The sequence below is a fragment of the Chelonia mydas genome, chromosome 6 (genome assembly GCF_015237465.2).
Source record: "Chelonia mydas isolate rCheMyd1 chromosome 6, rCheMyd1.pri.v2, whole genome shotgun sequence".
Classification (NCBI taxonomy): Eukaryota; Metazoa; Chordata; order Testudines; family Cheloniidae; genus Chelonia; species Chelonia mydas.
The window spans coordinates 36,266,182-36,287,579 of record NC_051246.2 but is presented as its reverse complement, the minus strand read 5'-3'; the positions used below and the strand labels follow the sequence as shown (position 1 = coordinate 36,287,579).

General features: G+C 44.2%; 1 protein-coding gene across 6 annotated transcripts in view; it reads left to right on the top strand.

The window, feature by feature from the left end:
* Window positions 1-17,378, top strand: part of SCUBE2 (signal peptide, CUB domain and EGF like domain containing 2) — a 63,680-nt gene extending 46,302 nt beyond the window's left edge. For all 6 annotated transcript variants that reach the window (XM_043549557.1, XM_043549560.1, XM_043549555.1 and 3 more), the window contains 7 exons: window positions 2,855-3,025; window positions 5,692-5,859; window positions 7,470-7,631; window positions 8,954-9,151; window positions 11,826-11,978; window positions 15,872-15,951; window positions 16,867-17,378. In XM_043549557.1, coding sequence (XP_043405492.1) covers window positions 2,855-3,025; window positions 5,692-5,859; window positions 7,470-7,631; window positions 8,954-9,151; window positions 11,826-11,978; window positions 15,872-15,951; window positions 16,867-17,019 — 1,085 coding nt within the window. In that variant the 3' untranslated portion in view covers window positions 17,020-17,378. The remainder of the gene's footprint in view (window positions 1-2,854; window positions 3,026-5,691; window positions 5,860-7,469; window positions 7,632-8,953; window positions 9,152-11,825; window positions 11,979-15,871; window positions 15,952-16,866) is intronic.
* Window positions 17,379-21,398: the final 4,020 nt, after the last annotated feature.

Sequence of the window (21,398 nt, the reverse complement as noted above, 5' to 3'; positions counted from 1 at the left end):
GCTACATACTCAGTTTGTTGGGGAGCAGACAAGTGACCCACATTTAGATCATCTGTAAATAGGAGATGGGGATGAATATAGGCTATGTCCTCTTAATGATCCATCGTGAATATCTGTGAGATTAAATAGTCTGATACATTGCACCATTTATCCACATAGAGTTATCTGGAATAAATACCGTATGTGTACTCGAGAGGGCTGGGGAACTCTTGCCTTCTAAGCAAGGAGGCATAAATCTTTGGAACCTGTTGGTGCTTCTTTAATTCTAATATTTAGATTTAATAATTAGCAGCTGTCAGATTAATGAATAGCTAAAGATGCATGAAAATGTAATTTTCTGATCACCGCTGTCATAGACAAGCAGGAGCTGTTTCAGTCTTGCATCGTATGGCATGTCTCAGAGGAGACAGTGGATAGAAATACAGAGATGAATTTTTCTACAGACATTGTGAAAAGGTTTTTGAATACTTGATTTTCCCAAGCTGCGCTTTTTGGGTACGTTTTTACCATTATTGAAACTAACTCCAAAAGGTGCTGAGCACTTTCAGTTCCTAGAGTGTAGTGGATCCTCAGCACCCCTCAGCATCCAGCACTTTGTTAGCACAAAGGGGTTTGTTAGGTAACCAGCTGTTTCTAGTAACATCAGATATGAATAAGTGTGGAATCCTTGTCCCCTGAGTAAATGGACTTTGCACAGGGCCCGGTTCAGGAGTTGTCGGAGGCAAGATGTGGGTGGCTGTGTAGTTGGGCTTGTCTGTTATTACATTGATAGGTGCCAATATAAGAACATAACCAGCTAAACAGCCACTACCACAGCCTACAGGTTGTGAGCCCCCCAAAATGAAGTTTATAAGCAGATTTAGGCAGCTTGCAGTTGCAGTGGCAATGCCCCGCCACTCCTAGATGTGTCTACAACCTCCCTTCATGTGGCACTCGGCTCCCTGGTGGGCAGGGGTTGTGGAATCCCCTAGTACAACCCTATACTTCCTGAGCCTGTGCGTAGCAGATCTACAATGATACTGCTGAGCTTCAGGCCTATGTGGCCCCTCTGTGGCTGGAAGGGTTTCACCCCCATGCCATTTAACTGATGAAAAACTAAGGAATGATGGAGAGTTGAATGATGAGGTTTGTGGCTTGTTTTGTGAAATCTTTATCTCCCCTCCAAAAAGGGCTGAACATTTAACGTTTTCTCTCCATCATACTTAGCAAAACAACCCCCAGAATGGCAAAATTATGGAGTGGGCAAGGGTGATGCAGATAGGTGCAAGGCTGATTTGGGGATGCCATTTTGAAATTAATGCCCCCAACAGCAATGAGTGCCCAGGAAATTACTTCACAGCCTAGATGGTGGGGGGCTAAACTTTGCTCTTGGTTACACACCTGCAGTGAGACTGCAGGGATGTGACCAAAGTAGATTTTGGCTCTTGGTGAGCTACTGCCTGGCCTGTTGTTATTTTAGGGGGAAGGAGTTGATGTTTACAATGTTCCCCTTCTCTTTATGACATATACAATTTAAAAAGCATGTTTGTTAGAGCTGATCATGAATTTTCTCTCAAAATGTTTATTGATGGAAAATGTAGTTTTTGCAAAATTGAAGTTTTTTCCCTGGGAAAAATGCTGACATTTTTTGATCTGCAGTTGGGATATTCAAAACTAAATATTTTGGTTTGGGTTGGGTCAACCTGAAATGAAAGAATTTGATTTGTTGAACTGAATCAAAACATTTCATTTTGGGTCAGTTTGACATTAATCTGAGTCTCACGCGCTTCTGTGGTTCTAGTTTGGGTGCCTTGTGCCCCCATTTTTTCTGTGGGGCAGATTCTCTGCCTGGGCTACATCTCTTCTGACTCACCACAGTCTCCCCTCTGGTTGAGTCAACATGGTGCCTCATGGAAGTTACATGGTGATGCTGCACCATGGGAGATGTAGTCTGGTGAGCCTAGCACATAGAGGACAATAGGGACCTCATGAGGCACTTGAATTACACCTCCCATAAGGCACGGCAGCTTGGGGGGGGGGCACAGTTTAACATAGAACTGAGTTGAAATTAAACTTTCTGATTCAGTTCAACAAACAGAAATAAAATATTTAAATTTGTACTTCCTCCATTGTCAGCCCTTTGAAGCCTCTCCCCTGGTTTTAAACTGGCTCATGACCTTCTTCCTGATCCAGCACCATTTCTGACAATGGTATCCTTTGGGAGTTTTTTTGCTGGCTTTGTAAGAGGAGACTTAGTGCACTTTGAGGGCCAGATGTGCCCTTTCGCTAATGGTGGTTGCAGATAGCTACCCTCACTAGCTTTAGTATGCCAGCTGAGGTAAGATCTCAGGGTGTGTCACAGTGGTACACACACAGCTCCGTCCAGCCACCAATGAGAATTGAGTGAGTTGCCAGGACCAACTGCGTGCAAACCACCCCCCATGGTTGTGGCCGTCGGCTGTGCAGAGGCACTTCCTGTTGAACTCACCCTGTGCACCCCAGCGGGCACTGTCAGACATTGGATATTGGACTAGCTGGACCATGAGTCTGACCCAGTAGGGCAATTCCTATGTTTCAATGTCCCATATCTGTTCTGAAAATCAAAATAGTCTATACAGTTTGATGCGGTCTCTGTCGGTATGCACTATACTAGAACCATTGGTTTTCTCTTCGTAGGGAACATTTCACTCTGTGCAAAATTCTAGAACATTCCCGCCCCTTGCGTTTACATGGTTCTATTCTAGTGGGTTTGCCTTAGAGGTACAAGGCGTCAATCTGCAAGTCATTCAGCAACCTGGTACCTGCCAATTTAACTTACTGGCTTTGAAGAACATAAATTGAATTTTGGTCACCAGATGTTTTTTCATGTCGTTAGCTAGCTGCAGTGTCGGAACATACTATGATGGGGAACAAGAACTCTGTGTTTTATGCCCTAATGGAACATACCAAGATGAGGAAGGACAAATAACTTGTGAACCTTGCCCAAGTCCTCAGAACCTGGGAAACCAAAAATTAGCTGGAGCTCGGGATATGTCCGAATGTGGAGGTAAGGCTCTTACACCCTACAGAGCTAGAAAAGGCACAGAAATGATGCTGTCACTCCTTACTTCACTCACCTTGAAAGTACCATGTGTGCTATATAAGATCACCCAGCACTCAAAGACCCCGGCAGTACCTGAGAACAACGGGGAAAGTTAAAAATGGAGTGGCAGCTGTGACTCAGAATTTCACTGCTTTTTGTATGTGATTCCAAAATATTGAATTCAAATAAGTTTCCTCCACAGTGGGTTTTACAGCACATAACTACAGATGAAAGTGATTTGTCAAGACAAGTAATGTGCAAATGGCAAAGCTGCTGAGAAAAAGAGATCCAGTGGAGTAGATTTCATTCAGATATACTGTGTGTTCACATAGCTTCTGCCCTTGGATGGGTGCATAAGGCTTCCACTGAGCTCCTTGTGCATATCTAAAGACTGTGTTGGGCCGTTACTTTGTTCAGGGGGTGTATAATGTGAAGCTAGAGATCTAAGAAAAATCTGGGGGGAAAAGTCGCACCTGATTTAAAAAATAAAATCTAAACCAGTAAAATAACTTCACAAAAAAAAAAACCAGTAAAGGAGAAGCACTTAGGAGGAAAGATGTTCTCACAGTTAGGTCATAGAACTGAGATACAGGAGATCGGGTTCTGTTCCAGATGTCTCTGCCACAGACTTCCTGTGTGATCTTGGCAAGTGACTTAGTCTGACTTTCAAAAGTGGTCATTGATTCTGGGTGCCTAAGTTGGCTCGCAGCTTTTCAAAATGAACCTTACTATCCTTAACATCTTCTGTACCTCATTTTTCTTGTCACTAAAATGAAAGTAGTTTGTGGGGTTTTTTTTAACCTCTTAGGGATATTCTGAGGCTTAGTTCATTAATATTTGTGGGGCTCACAGACACTACAGAGATGTGTGTGCCATAGAAATACCTATAAAATAAAGAGGGACTTGAAAAGAGCTAGGAGCAAATGAATGAGTATCCAGAAAGTGCAGAAGGTTGGATAAAAGTGTTTTGTGTTGGATAAATTAGAGTCAAGAATTAGGATGATATTTTTCTTCATTCAGTTTCAGTATAATGAGCCAGATAACATCACTTTATCTGCTGCCTATAATACACGAAAGAGAAGCTCATTATTAAACTGAATTTGTTAGCCATAAACAAAATTCTTCATCATTGATCATGACCAGTAGTTAATGTCCTTTTTGTTTTTTAGTCAAATATTTTGAAACGAAGCCAAGGCCAATTTAACTCCTTAACAAAACAGCCATTCACGGAATGATTTATTGGAGCTATAAACTAAAACTAACAACCGGTTTATTATCGCAACAGCTCTTTAAAAGGGCAAAATTTCTCAGCGTGGCTGAACAACTGCAGCACGATTCTGTGTCATCCAGAGCAGTGTAATTACTTAACCACTGTCATTGAAATCAGTTGCTTGCTACAAGTTTTGAAGACAGATTTTATTTCAGAGATTTCCATAAAGGATCCACAGGGTCGATAGAGAATCAGTTCCGTGAGGTAAATCCTACCTTCATACCATAGCAGAGCAAAGCAATTCAGAGTGGAGACAATATCAAAGACCCAGAGTCTGAGGGCAAGAGTATTTTGAGTCATGGACTGTGGTGCAGTATGTGTTTGTATGGAGTTTAGCACAACCCCTGATCTGGATTAGGGTTTCAGGGTGATACAGTAATAAAGTGTTTGTTTAATTACTGATTATTAATAATAATCATTGTATAGAATAAAAATAAATTGTGAATTCTACAAAATCTGGGTTTCTGCTACTTATAGTTTCAGTGCTAGGTTAGTTCAGCTGCCTGTTTTATAGACTCTGAGCTGATTAACAAAATGGCAGGAGAGTCTACATAATCTGCAGCTATATGACTTAAAAATGCTATTAGTGGGCTAGCCCCATTGAGACTCTTCTATAATGAAATGTGAAACTCCTCACACCAGGTTCGCTGAAGAGTTCACCAATGTTTGTGAACCAGTCAGTGTTCATTTTGATGTTACAATAGGCAACTTCTATGGGGCAGGTGCTGACTCTTGCTTCCATTTAAATGAGAAAAGCCACAGGCAGCCGGGGAGCAGTGCTGTACTTTAATTGCAACTACTGGGCCCTAATTCTGGCTCCCTAAAATCTGTGGAGTTCCAGCTCAGCAGGCCTCTCCCCCGTATAGCAGTGGATCAGAGTGGGCCTTTGTTTTGGAGTACCTGCTGTGAGTTGTACCGGCAGCCTCCCTTGCTTGATTACTTGTGTCACATGCCCAGAGAGTTGTGTGTAGTGCAGGCAATCAGGGCTGAAAGAAAATGGGTGCAAAATAACACTGCATTTTTCATGCTTTCATTTGTGTCCATTTTGGAGACAAAAGGAAAAAGGGCTGGAATGTTGTCCTACAATTTTGAAGCAACATGTAGCAAAAATAGAACCAATTTTATTCCAAACATCATTGTATTAAAGCCTGTAAATGATTCCAGCCACGTACTTATTAAGATCTTATTTCAACCCATGTTTTGTTGCATAAAATTGGTTTCAGACTTTCATACTCCATACTTATGACCAGATCTTCAAATGATTTGCACCAGCTGAGGAGCAGGTGCATAATACTCTTTCAGCCATGATACAGCTTCCATAAAGTTCAGGTTTATGCTAATGTGTATTTATGTCCTCTAGGTCAGTGCTCACGGGGTGAATATTCCTCTGATGGCTTCAAGCCCTGTCTGCCTTGTCCCTTTGGAACATACCAACCTGAAGCTGGCCGGACAGCCTGCTTTCCATGTGGAGGAGGCCTGACAACAAAATACAGCGGTGCATCAATGTTTCAGGACTGCGAGACGAAAGGTAAGATCAAGAAGAGATACAATGAACTGCAGTGCTTTGAGAGACCAACACTGTCCCTGTTGCTATGAAGGCTAAAGTTTAAAAGGGCGAAATATGTCCCCTCTTTAAAGCTATCGTTTCCCAGCATTCTCACACTTGAGTGTCATGCCCCTGGCTCAAGTCATGTGGGAGCTCTCTTACATCTCAAGTTTTTTGGCATTTTGGGACTACCAGATGGTCTGGCAGATATCTTGAACCTGGTCAATGATTTGTCATGACGATCTGTGAAGACAGATAGAAAAGAACATAGGAAAAACCAGGTATTAATCTCAAGGACAAAGGAGAGCTGACTGTCTCTGAGTGATGGCTGGCAGCAAGTTGGTCCCCTTAGTACCAGAACGGATGGATGCACAAGGGAGCCACACAATCATAACAACACCAACCCTTTGGGATCACAGAGGCCAAAGTACCCAAACTGGCTATAATGTTAATTATGTGCTGACTGGAAACCACAGAAGCAGCTAAAGGAATCCAGGGTCTGACTAAAGAGCAGTAGGTTCTGAGAGATGGATCCACAACAGTCAGAACCATTGACTAGGTCCTGCAGGAAGGGAGTCCTTTATGACCAGGCTGAAAATGGAATTAGCCAGGATGTTCTGGAGCATGATTAATGGGCATCACGTGGGTCAGAAGCCCCCCTGAAAACTTGAGTTAAGGGAGGTCCCACATAATTGGCACTTGAGCCCCAATGCCTGTGACTAGGATGAGAATCCTGTGGTGATGATATTTTAACCACAAAGGAGGTTCTTGTTAACATTTGCATTAAAAATCATAGGTTTAATGCAAGCAGCATTGTATTTTTTTTTTTGCAAACAGTAATCAAAATTGGTTCTAATGGAGATGTATGGGATGTAAGTCCTGTGCAGGATTTTGCCCCACATCCTTACAAGTTCAGGAGACATATGTAACCAGGGGGCAGGGGTTATAATGCATGATTCTAATATAGATTAATCTATCCCATAATAAGAGTGTTGTTATGGGAGTATAACGCAATATACGCATTAGTCATTGCATAAGACCTGCAAAAACAAGTGTACAAATCATGAAGGGCCAAATCCTCCTCCCCTTAATCATGGTGAGTAGTGCCCTACTAGACAATGAATTTCAGCAAGTCTGTTCAGGTAGTACTGTACTTCTCAGTATAAATAAGTGTGGCAGAATTGTTCCGTTGATATATGAATATACAGTTGATTTGCCATGTGTAAAACTATCAGGGTTGGACCATTCAATGAAATGTTCTTTTTCTCACTATCTGTTATTTACTCCCCCCCGACCCTTCACAGACAGACAGATATACATTCTTTCTCTTTCTTTCTGCTGTTTCTCACTTCTAGACAGGAACTAGCATGTGGCACTGTGAGCTATATTTGTGGTCTCACAAAAAGAGCTATGATATTGGAAATGCAGTAAGGAGCCTAGTACGCCTTCATATTATTGCTGTAGCTCCACACAAATATAACATTAGTTATTTACTTAGCTTATAATAAGTCCTATAAAAACATATATAAAGCTACTTTCTAGTGTCATAATCGCCTTTGGTAACTGTACTACATGTTTACAAACCCCTACAGTTCAATGTTCACCTGGTCATTTTTATAAAACTACAACTCACCGATGTATTCGCTGCACAGTTGGGACCTACCAACCTGAGTTTGGTCAAAATTATTGTATTTCATGCCCTGGAAACACCACTACTGATTTTGATGGATCAACAAACATAACCCAGTGTAAAAGTAAGTATCACAAATGGATTTCTCAGCCAGTTAGAAATGAAACAGGCCAGAGTCATTAGCATCCAAAATGAGAGTTGTAGGGATCGAATTCAGATTTGGTGCAAGTGGGCATAACCACAGGGAAGTCACAGGAGTTGCACCTGTTTACACCACAACTGAGTTACGTCCCTAGATGACTTATTGAGGCATCTAGCTCTGTGAATGAGGCTTGCAGTATTGTTGTGCTAACAATCATTAATTTTGCCAGTCTGCACATGAGAAAGATCAACCCTGGGAATGTTGGGCCGCACTTGGTACTGCTGGTAGATCTTGGCTTTGCCATGTAATGCAAGAGATTTGGTTGGGTTCTTAGTCTCCTTTTCTCTCTCCCTGGGCTAGCAGGGGGAAGGAATGCGGCTCAGGCAACTCACTCTGCTCTCTGGGCTTCTTAACAGTAACCTTTCCAGCTTATTACAGAACAGGCCCAAAGGAAGTCCCTGTTGGTTTCTGAATAGCGGTGGCTGCAATGTAGGAAGATGAGGGCATAAAGCAAGGAGAATGAGGGGAAGAGAAAATCCTCTGATGAAACCCTGACTATATATATCTGCTTCTGGTAGCTGCATCTCTTCATAAATTAAGGGCTGCAGTTGTAGGGCATGCCACAGCCTTAACAATATTATAAGGCAGCGAGTGCCCAGACCCGCCCAGGTGCACAAGAAGAGTGTTCAAAACATCCTGCATGGGGGCTAGTCACAATCCCAGTTTTTCCGCATTCGTTTCTTCAAAAGAGGCAGGGAGGGGATTCAAGGTCATGGCCTTGCATCTCCGCGACAGCAGCCAATGGAGCAGGTCTGGTATAGGAGGCATGAAACACTGCACCCTCTGAATGGATGGGGCAGAATTCACTCTGTCCTGAGCTGCTGCAGACATTGTGCATCATATATTTGAATTTCCAATACCTTACACCCTGTGTAGTTACTTACCCCTGTGTAAAGCTGAGTATAAAAATGTTACCCTGGATGGGAGTGAGTGGAGAACTCTGACACGGTCGTGTTTTACATCCCCTTTGCAAGCGGCTGTAGCCTCACAGCCACCATATGCCTCTGTGCTAATAGTTAGTTCTGCTCCTAATTTTATTTTTCAGCCTGGATCTCACTATTTAAAGAAACAAAGGCAAAAGTAGGGACCAGTTTGATGTGCAGCTGACAGAGGGGTTCACCTGTTTCATATGCAAACAGGAATGGGTTCATATGTCTATTGCTCTTGCTGACCATGACTGTAGAGAAGGCTCTAGATATCCCTCTCCTCATTCCCCGGCCCTGGGTGACGTGTTCCTTTTTCAGATAGACACTGTGGAGGTGAACTTGGAGATTTCACTGGATATGTTGAATCCCCAAACTATCCTGGGAATTACCCTGCGAACATTGAATGTACGTGGACTATAAATCCACCTCCTAAGCGCCGCATTCTGATTGTGGTTCCAGAAATATTTCTGCCAATAGAAGATGAATGTGGAGACTACCTGGTGATGCGAAAAAGTTGTAAGTCTGAAATATCTTCCAAACCATATAATGTCTGTCTTTCCAATGGACCTCAGGGTGAAGAACAGAATTCTCCTGCTTATTCCACGCCTGGTGCATAAACTAAAAACCAGTCACCTAAAGCCTAGTTCTAAAGAGTAGAGAAATAGGTTTCATTTGACAATGAATTTGGAAATCCTTTCCAACATCCTTTCCATCATCATGTGGAATTGGGTCCGGATGAATCGAGGGCCTAAAGCTGAAATGTGCCATTGATCTTTGTGAGAAACCTTCATATAGCATTTGTAAGGGTTGATGAATGGTAAAGAGTTATGGGTGCTTTTACCTCTAGGTGAGCCCTGCCCAGGTTGGACTGGATCGAATACTAATACCATCCGGATTGAGACCCATTCCACTTGGACCAATCAACAAGATGGAATTCAATAAAGACAAGTGCAAAATACTACACTTAGGAAGGAAAAATTAAATGCACAATTACAAAATGAGGAATAACTGGTGAGGTGGAGGTACCGCTGAAAGGCATCTGGGGGTTGTAGTGGATCAGGAACTGAACATGAGTCAACACTGTGATGCAGATGAGGAAAGGACTAATATTCTGGGTGTGTTAACAGGATTATCATATGTAAGACACAGGAGATAACTGTCCCGCTCACCTCTGCACTGGTGAGGCTTCAGCTGGATTGCTGTCCAGTTCTGAGCGCCGCACTTTCAGAAAGATGTGAATAAACTGGAGAGAGTCCAAAGGAGAGCAACAAAAACGATAAAAGGTTTAGAAAACCTGACCTGTGAGGAAAGGTTTAAAAAAAGCTGGGCCTGTATAGTCTTGATTTAAAAAAGACCCGGGGAACCTGATAACAGTTTTCAAATATGTTAAAGGTTGTTATAAAGAGGGCGGTGATCAGTTGTTTTCCATGTCCACGAAAGGTGGGACAAGTAGTAATGGGCTTTATCAGCAGCAAGGGAGATTTAGATTAGATATTAGGAAAAGCTTTTTCACTACAAGGGTATTTATGCTCTTGAATAAGCTTCCAAGGGAGGTTGTGTAATTCCTATCACTGGAGATTTTTAAGAACAGGTTGGACAAACACCTGTCAGGGATTCTTGAGGCTTACTTGGTCCTGCCACTGGGCAGGGGGCTGGACTTGATGACCTCTCAAGGTCCCTTCCACCCCTGCATTTCTGAGTCTATGATTCTACATGTGCTGTGGAGAAACCATTTCAGTTTCTGGCGCTGGCACATTTCACAAGCAATATGTTTTTAAAAAGCTAAAAGAAAATAAGAGAAAAATGTTTTATGAAAATAATTATGGAGCCAAGTTACATGGTCAGGGTATGAGCAAGCCTCCCATTTGCTTCACAGGGATCAAGGTGGCAGAGGCCCTCTTACCAACTGCAGGTCACCTGGAAAAGAAAAAACAGAGCATGCACTGACCAGTCACTCCCTGGATGCCCCCCCTCCACAAATCATTCATTGGACTACTGTAGGGCTGTAGTAACACCTCTCACGCTGCACAGCGCCAGTGGGATAAAGAAGCTTGAACTGAGCACTGATGTGATTCTGTTAAGGGATTGTGGAGATCGGACACAAGCACTCTGTCCACAAACAAAAACTCAATTCCTGCAGCTCAGGTTCCCTGGTGCCTGCACTCAGGATATGTCTACGCAGCAGAAGCTGGCTTACCTGAGCTTGGTTGAATCCAGCTAGCACAGGTAACAAGCAGTGAACACAGCACAGTGCAGGCTTCTGAGAGAGGAAGTGACCAGAACACCTACCCAGCGTCTGTGCTGCGCTTGTACTACCCATTGCTTGTTACCTGCGCTAGCTGGATTCAAACTAGCTCAGGTAGGCTAGTCCATGCACAGTTTTTTGCTGTGTAGACATACCCTTAGGCACTGGTCTGGGCTGTCTCCTGATTCAGTCAGCCTGCTGCACTGCCAGATAACATGTGGTCTGGGATATTGCACCTTCCAGAGGCCAGATGAATTTTCTGTGCAAAGAACCCTAAAGTATTTCAACTAGTAAATGCAGTTGTCCTTTCAATTAGACTCTTGGGGTGGAAGTTGGCCTCCTGTAGCTGAGAGCAGAATTTGGCTCTGGCTGTTGCCCAAAACAGTTCAGACTAACAGCAAAATCTTGGCACATTAATGCTTGCAAAATGAGGTGTAAAACTGCACTTATTTAACTTGTATTCCGGTTATCCTCCTACCATAAAAACATTTTTGTCACTGTAGGTTAATGTGTTTTTTAATCACTAAGTAACTGAAGAGTTAAGAACATAAGAACGGTCCTACTGGGTCAGACCAAAGGTCCATCTAGCCCAATATTCTGTCTTCTGACAGTGGACAGTGCCAAGTGCCCCAGAGGGAATGAACAGAACAGATAATCATCAAGTGATCCATCCCCTGTCACTCATTCCCAACTTCTGACAAACAGAGGCTAGCGACACCATTCCTGCCCATCCTGGCTAATAGCCATTGATGGACCTATCTTCCATGAATTTATCTAGTTCTTTTTTGAACCCTGTTATGGTCTTGGCCTTCACAACATCCTCTGGCAAAGAGTTCCACAGGTTGACTGTGCATTGTGTGAAGAAATACTTCCATTTATTTGTTTTAAACCTGCTGCCTATTAAGAGTTGTCTGACAGCTGCGTATTGTACATTTTCTTTGGAAGCTTCCTCCAATTCTGTGACCACATATGAAACCTGCCAAACCTACGAACGCCCTATAGCTTTCACATCTAGGTCTAAAAAACTGTGGATCCACTTCAAGTCAAATGAAGGGAATAGTGCCAAAGGATTCCAGGTGCCTTATGTAACATATGATGGTAAGTGGCTATTAACAGGTGATAAGTAATGTAGAATATTACAGTGGGAGCATGAACCTTTCAGTCCCTGGAGGGTAGGTGGAGCACATTGTAAAACTGATAAAACTCTCAAAAAATGGAACCCTTGCAGTTTGGGGCATTGATACTTAGTCTATGTTTATTGCTGGTCTAACATGAGGGCCATGAGAATGTTAGCGTAGACTGGCTGTTGGCATTTTTACCACTGTATTGTCAAATTCTGCTCAGAGACAGTCTAGAATTGACTAGGTGGCTAAAACACTTCTGGCTGGTGTATGCTAGTGCTTCCATTCATGCTATGCTAGCACTATGGCGCTGCAAAAATGTCAGTGTATACAAAGCCCTAGGCTTGCTTTGCCCTGTTGTTTCACAAACTGCAAATTAACATTTTGGAAGGAGTTTTAGAGCCCCCCCTTTTTTTTTGGCATTGAGTTTGACTGACTTTACTTCTGTTAGAGTTTGCTTTTATTTTATTTTATTTTTAGTGCACTTTTCTTGCATCTAAACATAGAAAGTTTTTTGCATACTTATACATTGTAATATTAATGTATTTCCAGTGACAAAAAATATGATTCTGTGCTTATCTGGCATTAAATTGACTTAGCTGAATGGTTGGATGAACAGAGGACTTGTTTATGTGCAATTACATCAACTCCCACCCCGTACTGCAGATTATGACAGTCTGATTGTCAGCTTGTAAAATTTTCCAACAAGAACCTTCATACTTTCTCCTCTTATGCATGGAAACCGCTCCCTGCAAATATCCACAAAGCTACCTCAGTGTCCTTTAAATCCCTTCACCTCCTTAAAACTGCCCTGTGCCTGCTGCCTACAAAAACTCAACAGTGATTAGGCAGCTGGCATGCTCTGACCACTGCCTATTCTGTTGACCAGTATTTTCTCTTATTGTCCTTGGGCTCATTTCCCCCCCACCCCCGGTCTATATCTACTTGTTGCCTGATTTTTTACTTTGGTTGTAAGCTCTTTGTGGCACAGACTGTCTCTTTGTTATATGTCTGTCAAGTACCTAGCACAAAAAGGTCCTGGCCTGTAGGTGCTACCAAGTATAAATAACTAATAATGTGTTGGCGTGACACTTCTGTGCATAAAGACTTACGCACTGAAATCTTCATCCCTGACATGGCCAAATTTGGTCTTGCTGCACTCAGTGGTATTCATTTCAGTGGGTTCTGATCAGCTCTCACTGAAGACAATGGAAGCTGTATCAGGGCCTTTATAATAAGTAGTAGTTACTATAGCAATAGGCATCCTAGCAATACCATAGTTATAGATTTAGATAGCTTGATAGCTTGAAAATGGACCAGGGGACTTAAGCCTGTTTCCAATAACAGCCCCCAGCGCCGGTAGCTACGCCTCTCGTGGAGGTGGGTATTTTTTAGAGCGCTGGCTCTGCCATGACTAGTGTTGCCAGTGTAGACTAGCCCTGAGTAACTTTACACAGTGACAAATATCAAAGGGGTAGCCGTGTTAGTCTGGATCTGTGAAAGCGGCAAAGAGTCCCGTGGCACCTTACAGCCTAACAGACGTATTGGAGCATAAGCTTTCGTGGATGAATACCCACTTCGTCGGATGCATGTAGTGGAAATTTCCAGAGGCAGGTATAAATATGCCAATGAAGCGAGCTGTCGCTCATGAAAACTTATGCTCAAATAAATTTGTTAGTCTCTAAGGTGCCACAAGTCCTCCTTTTCTTTTTGCAGATACAGACTAACACAGCTGCTACTCTGAAACTTTTCGAAAGGAGAGATTAGGCTTCAGTTTTGTGCAGGTAGCCTGGCTTTTCCTCTCTCTCTATACAGCATACACTAAACTCCCTGCCCCGCAGAGGGGAATCCATCTGGCAATTGGTCTGTAGCTGTTCCCTTCCCCGAGGGGAATGTTATTAGTGTTTTAAGGTGAAAAGGGGGGAGGGTCTCTCGGTGGGGGGAGCGGGGAGAAGCAGCAGCAGGATGAGGAGGGGAGCGGCGAGAGCTGCATGGCAGGTGTGGCGGGGGCGGGTGGCCTCGTGGCTGGCGGGGAGGGGTCTGTCAGGGGGGTGAGGAGGCGAGCAGCAGCTGGGCAAGCGGCCGGGGGGCGAGGGAGGAAGTGAGCGGAGGGGGGACCTCAGCGGGGGAGCGAAGCGGGGGGCGGTGGGCAGAGGTGGGACCTGGGGCAGAGCAGGGGGGTGGAGTGTGGGCGGGCTTGCGGCGGAAAAGGCGGGACGAGGAGCCAGCCTCCCCCGGGGAAAGTTTCACCCAGCGCCCGTGGTGCTGCACGTTCAGGCCAGTGCCCTATTAACGCCAAAGCGGGGCTTGAGCCGCACAGACTGGGGACTGAAGGGAGTTACCTGGCGGGAACCCGGCCGAGCTCCGGCTGCGGTGCTGCAGAAAGGCAGCCGACGGTGATTCACGGAGCGTGCAGGGAGCCGGGGACACCTCAGCAGACGGGAAGGAGGGAGCCGTAGCAGAGGGCAGCGCAGCAGCGGAGCTAAGAGACCCCCTTTGGTGCCGTCTCTCCTGAAGCTGACAGGCTTTGATGGAGGCTGGCGGGCTGAGGCAGTGTAGTGCTGCAGGTAGTAACACCTCCCCGCCGGCACTTCTGAGGAGGAGGAGGAGGAGAAGGAGAGATGCTCGCCGTGCCCTTCTCTCCTACCCTGCAATGGAAGATGCACCAGGACTCAGCCCCAATCCCAGGGGCTGCCTGCTGTCTCCGTTCCTGTGGCTATGAGAGGAGGTGGGGGGCACCCTCTTCCTCCCAACAACCTCTCCTGTCAGCAGCCCCTTTCCTTTGGCGGCAGGGATGCACATCCGATGAGCCTCAGGAAGCTGGTCAGGCTGTGCGAGGGACACACTGTCCTGCTCACAGGGCCGGATTTACACTTTCCGTGCCCCTAGGCACAGCATCTTCAGCCCTCCTCCCCCACCCCCGCCTACAGCTGACCTTCGTGTTTTCCCTAAAAAATGAAATCTTTAACCCACTTGTAACTTTTAGATGCCCCTAGAATGCCAGCGCCCCTAGGCACATGCCTACTGTGCCCAATTGGAAATCCGACCCTGACTGCATGCATTCATCTCCTTCACCCTTAACTCCAGCCTCATGCTTACCCTGGAAACTTCCCAAAGCTCAGCCCTTAACCTGGACCCCAGGGGAGAAATCCCGGCTCCATTGAAGTCAATGGCAAAAACACACATTGACTTCAGTGGGGCCAGAGCTTCACCTCCCCAGGTGTCTCCTCTGCACCTGTGTCACTGTTGGTGAGGTTGGACTTAAGGATTTGTCAGACAGTGTGAGCTAGGTGTAACATTTCCCTGTACCCACTGGTGGGCTGCAGTGTCTCACTGACAGTGAGTAATTCATTGGTTGGGGGAAGACCTCACCCTTAGCTTGGAGTTTCCTTCCTTTTAAGGCTTTTGTTGCCTGGGAGGGTTTTGCCCTGGCTCAACTGTAACTGCCCTTTAAGAAAGTTTTTTATTATAATATGAAGAAACCAGCAAAAGATTCAGAATATTTAAAGATGGATTTTGTGTGGATTTCTTTAGCAACATAATAAGTTTGAAGCATGCCACATGGTTACAATTCATAGAGCTGTCCCAGGCTGCTGCTTCTTTCTCTTGCCTTTGACAGATTGATGATGAATAGCTCAGCTTGTGTCCTCATAATAAATAGTACAGTGTATTTATAGGTCATTTGAAAAACCAAAGATTGCTAATTTGAGAGCCAGATGTTTGGTGTTACATGTGAACCTACACGCCCACACCCTTCCTGTTGCATCCAGTGGCCAGCAGCTCACTCATGTGTTAAGGGAAGAATGTGGCCCTCATTGATTATGCAGCTGAGTCTAACAGGCAAATGATTATATCATGTGTCCCCAACAGAGGATTACCAGGAGCTAATAGAAGACATAGTTCGGGATGGTAGACTCTATGCATCTGAAAATCACCAAGAAATACTTAAGGTACATTTCCTCTATTAAAGCTTTGGTATGAGAATTAATGGAGAGATTAATACAGAATTGTAAATTACACTTTCTTGTGCTATTGAAGCTACTTCCCCACATGGGATTCACCCCACTGAGACCCTCTCTTGGACTGTCTGCATGAGCAACTTTAATGCCTTCCAAGACCCCTATGCTAGCCCTATAGGTCCAAGCCACTTCAGGGAAGTGCTAAATCGGTGCACACCCCTTCCCAGGCCTCAGCATCAATGAAGCCCCCTGCCTAGGTGTGGGGCAGAGCACAAGGGTGCCTATGCATCTCTTAAGCGCCAGGAAAAGGATCTCCAGGCTGGCTTCACATAGGCCATCTTGGAAGGCTGCAGTGGGAGCAAGCTTGGGGAGGGGGACATAGGCTTACATCTACTTGGATCCAATGCCCTGCACAACTGGCACGGAGAGACAATGGCTGCTATTTCAGCTCACAGAATAGGAGCCTTGAAGGAGGGAGTGAGGGCCCTGCAGTTATTAGCCCTGGATTGGAGAGACTGATTTCACTTCTCTGACACACATCACACTCCACCTTTTACAGAGCCCAGTACTCAGGCAGGTGGAGTAGATTTCACCCAAAAAGCACGTTTCTCCTGTCAGAACTCAACTCAGTATTCTGCTTTCTGTACATGCTTGGATCTGCTAGTATTGAAATAAAGGTTGGGGTGAAAGCCTGGCTCCACTGAAGTCAGTGGCAAGATTTCACCAGGATTTCACTCCAGCTGTGTAGATCTGAGAGCCCACATTAGTGACTGGAAAGAAAAAAATTCAAGGCCATTGCCTCTATTAAAACAATCTGCTATGGAATCATTGGGGATTAAGTGTTGGTGACTCTGAATGTAACTATCTGTTCATTGACAGTAAAAAAATCTGCCTTACCCTTTTCAGGATAAGAAGCTGATAAAGGCATTGTTTGATGTCTTGGCACATCCACAGAACTACTTCAAGTACACAGCACAAGAGTCTAGAGAGATGTTCCCACGATCCTTTATTCGACTGCTGCGCTCTAAAGTTTCCAGATTTTTGAGGCCTTACAAATAACCGGTCCTACATTTTGAACACTAAACAGCCCCTAATGATGCAGCAGAGCATTGGGATGGGTGAGGCTGTGTCTGAGTGTTTTGCACACTGGCAGAGAGACTGCAGGGAAGCTCTCCAATTAGTTCTTTTGCAGAGTATGGCTTTCACAGCTAATATAAATGTTTTTGGTGAACAGAATTTTGATTCCTTTCCAGATGATCCCTTTCGGGTCACAAGATGCTCTCCGGGTTAAGTGTCTGTTGGATTAGAGACTGGCAATGTTTTCTGTAATTAAATGATGCCAGGCATGATATCTTCAGAGCTCTGTCCTGTTGCTGCATCAGTAACACAAAAGCTAATAAATGTGGATGTGCTAAGTACTGCCATGTGGCTCTGGGCTGTAATTAAGGCTTGTCACCTCCAGAAAGCTGGACTCACATTCAGTCTGGTTGAAAGTGAAAACAAGTTTGATGTCCCTCTCAAACCTTCACTGCCAGGAAATTCAGAGCAGAGGTTGAAATGGTCTTAACCCAAACCAGTGAATCCAAGTTTTGCACAAGATTTTCTCTCTGGGTTTCATACTAGATACAGTACCTATGCATGGCAAAGTAAACTAAGGATGAAATTTCAGCCTGAACTCTATGGAACAGATTTACCACTGCATTGCTCCTGTTTCTGCTGATGTCTGTCTTTTAATTTCAGAGGGGTTATATTAGAGTAAAACGGGAGTACCACAATGATGAATCAGACCTTGATCAAACTGATCCACCAGCCAATTTCCCTTGTGTATATGGGTGCAACAGCTCCTGGAGCCCTGAGTTTGAAGAAGTGGCAGAATGGCTATGTAACTTCTCTCTGCTAGATCCCAGTATATTTCCCCTTCCACACAGCCCCTGTTCTTAGGTTATGTCCAGGAAAGAGGCTTTGGCCCTTTGAAAATGGAGTGTTATGAATGTTCTTATATGGGCAACTGCAGATTAACTCCCAAGTCCCATTTTAAATATTCAGTTCAACATTAACCTCTCACACATCCCTGTTACATCTTTCCATGTTCCCCCATTACCATAGTAACGGGCACCTCACAACACCCCTGTGATGTAGGGAAGTGCTATTATTCCCATTGTACAGATGGGGAGCTGAGGCACAGAGAGACTAAGTGGCTTGCCCAGGGTCACACAAGAAATTTGGCAGAGTAGGGAATTGAACTTAGGTTTTCTGACTCCCAGGCTAATGCCCTAACCACTGCACCATCTTTCCTACAGGCTAGAAAGTTATCCTGAAAGGATTCCCACGGAGAGTTACTCTTGTTTGAACTGTTTGTGCTGTCTGAACGCAGTTCTGGTCAGAGTTTAAATTACATCATAATCTTGTGGATGTGCACAATCTTCTCAGCAGAAGATGCTCTTGCTGCTCTGTGTAGGAGACTGTGCACAAATCCCTCCAGTCCAGAGATGGCCCCAGTATCTGTCTCTCTAGGGATCAGTCACTGGAAGTGCTGTGAGATGGAAACAGCAAACATTTTTGATCCAAATGATTTACGGTGTGTTTCTTTTTGAAAGGTACAGGACCCTGCAAGCTGAGGTCCTGAAGTGCGATCATAATGAATGCTATATGTACTTGAGCAGGGGTCAGTAACCTTCGGCACACGGCCCATCAGGGTAATCCGCTGGCAGGCCGCGAGACATTTTGTTTACCTTGACTGTCCGCAGGCACGCTCCCCCCACCCCCCGCATCTCCCAGTGGCCGCGGTTTGCTGTTCCCGGCCACTGGGAGCTGTGGGAAGAGGTGGCCATCACGTCCCTGCAGCCTGCGCCGGGACTGGGAATGGCAAACCGCAGCCACTGGGAGCTGCGGGGGGCCGTGCCTGCGGACGGTCAACATAAACAAAATGTCTCGTGGCCCGCGGATTACACTGGTGGGCCGCGTGCCGAATGTTGCCGACCCCTGTACTAGAGTTTGGAACCAAGGAATTGCCTGCAAAGACAGTAACACTCTTTTGGCTTCATTGTACTAGCGTGGGGTATATAACTATTGTATGAGAATAATACCCTGTTCACAGTGGAATGGATGAAACTAATGTACAAAGAGAAGACATTTAAAATCTCTTACTTGCCTTATAAGAGTAAATGAATGTCACTGAAGGGCTGTCTACCCGATTCACAATGCAATAAGAGCTCAGTGCTGTAGTTCTGCAGCATGCAAAACTTCCACTGGTTTCTGTGCACAAAATACCTGTAGTATTAGATTTCAGTACTCCCCTTGGCTAGCGTTCAAGGCCATGCCTCTGCCTCCAGGCCACACTACTCATGCCCTTCCAAAGTGACTTTTTTGTGGTTTGGATGTGCTGCTGGGGATATAAACCCAGTTCATACAACTGCTATAGACCGCTGAAACAATTCAACTTTATTTCCCAGAGAGACATCAACCAAAATGATTGATTTAAAAGAGGAACCAAGAATAGAAAGTTCTGAAATGTCCACATGTTGTATTTGTATGTTGGTGAATTTGGTGGGCCGATTCCAGTCTATGCTGGGACAATGGAAAGGCTCCTATTGACTTCAGTGGGCTTTGGAACAGTCCCACTGCTGCTCATGCTGTGTCCAAATTCATTTCTACTTTCACATTGTTTCCACATGGCAAATTTCTCCCCTAAAACCCACATGGCGGACATCAAGTCTGATATTCCATTCTCCCAGGTTGTTGTGGTGATTTCCATTGTTGTCAATGGATATTCCCAGTTTGTAGGGAGAGAATAGTATTAGAGGCAAGATCTATGTGGCTGAACTGCGTCGAGAATTCTGCCCTTTGTAAAGAAGAATAATTTTTCTCCATGGCAATGTTTGGTTTTGGCAAATGCTTAATAGCAATGTTTGGTTTTACCTTTAGCATGACCTTTGTGCTAAACAGTATGAGCAAAATTCCTCTCTGATCCACACTGTAGATTTCACTATTGATTTGCAGTGTAAAATGACTAGGGGACTCTTACCCTGAGAAATCACTTTTGCCACCTAAAGATAATGAGAACTGATCACTATTTCACAGTGGAATAGTGCTTGGAATTTTAACTCCAAAGTGAGGCCAGTAGTTGTAGATATAGTTCTGTAGACATTTAATTTGAGTTCTACATCATGTTTGTAGACTGTGACTTTTTTTTTTTTCAGCAAGAAAGAATTCAGAAAATTTGTAACCTTATAAAACAGGATTTAACTTTAAAAAGATATTAGCACTAACTGGATGATTTACCATCTCTTGTATGAAGTGGATTCATGAGGATTGTTCTCATGACTGTAAATTATCTAAAACGTTTCAGATTGTTACATGATACTCTTAATAAGAGAAATAAATCAGTGACTTTTTAGTTGCATGAGAAAAACACTGGATAATGTTTTCAGTTTTCTTTTATTATCAAAACAGTATTTTGCTCAGACTAATGGCTGTATAGCAAGTTATCCCACAAGAGATAAACTTCATGTCCTGGGAACATCTGTTACCTTCTATTATATATTCTCTGTAATTAGTGAGTTTTCCCAGTCATACAAAAGTGTACATATTTTTGAAGAACATAAGAACTGTGTTATCTTGGCATTTAGTATTATAATCCAATGAGGAAAATACAGAAGGGTTTATAATCTTGCAATTGACTAATATGTGGATATAAAAAGGAATTGGGTAAACTACTGGTTGCATATGTCAAAGAATGAACTATATGTAACAGCTACAAAGCATTTTGTCAGTTTATGATATAAAGTTACAATCCCAATAATTACTATAATAATAAAGAACTAACCAGTTTTCACAATTAATTTAAGGCTAAACCCTAGCTTCACTGAAGTGTCTGGAAATTTTAAAAGTGATGTAAATGGATCTAAAGAATCATTTAGATTTAAAAAAAAAAAAAATCTAAACCAGAATTAGGCCAGAAGAAATTATAAATAATGTGGTTGTCTATTACAGTGGTTCTCAAAGCCGGTCCGCCGCTTGTTCAGGGAAAGCCCCTGGCGTGCCGGACTGGTTTGTTTACCTGCCGCGTCCGCAGCTTCGGCCGATCGTGGCTCCCACTGGCCGCAGTTCACCGCTTCAGGCCAATGGGGCCTGCGGGAAGCGGCGCAGGCCAAGGGACGTGCTGCCTGCCCTTCCCGCAGCCCCCATTGGCCTGGGCGGCAAATTGCGGCCGATGGGAGCCGCGATCGGCCGAACCTGCGGGCATGGCAGGTAAACAAACCGGTCCGGCGCGCCAGGGGCTTTCTCTGAACAAGCAGTGGACCTGCTTTGAGAACCACTGGTCTATTACACCATTTAAAACTACTGTTTCTTCCTATTGGTTTCTGTGATGCTGAACTATGAGTATACTTTCTTTACTTGGTTTGTCAAATCCTCTTATAAAAATAATTCCTATACAG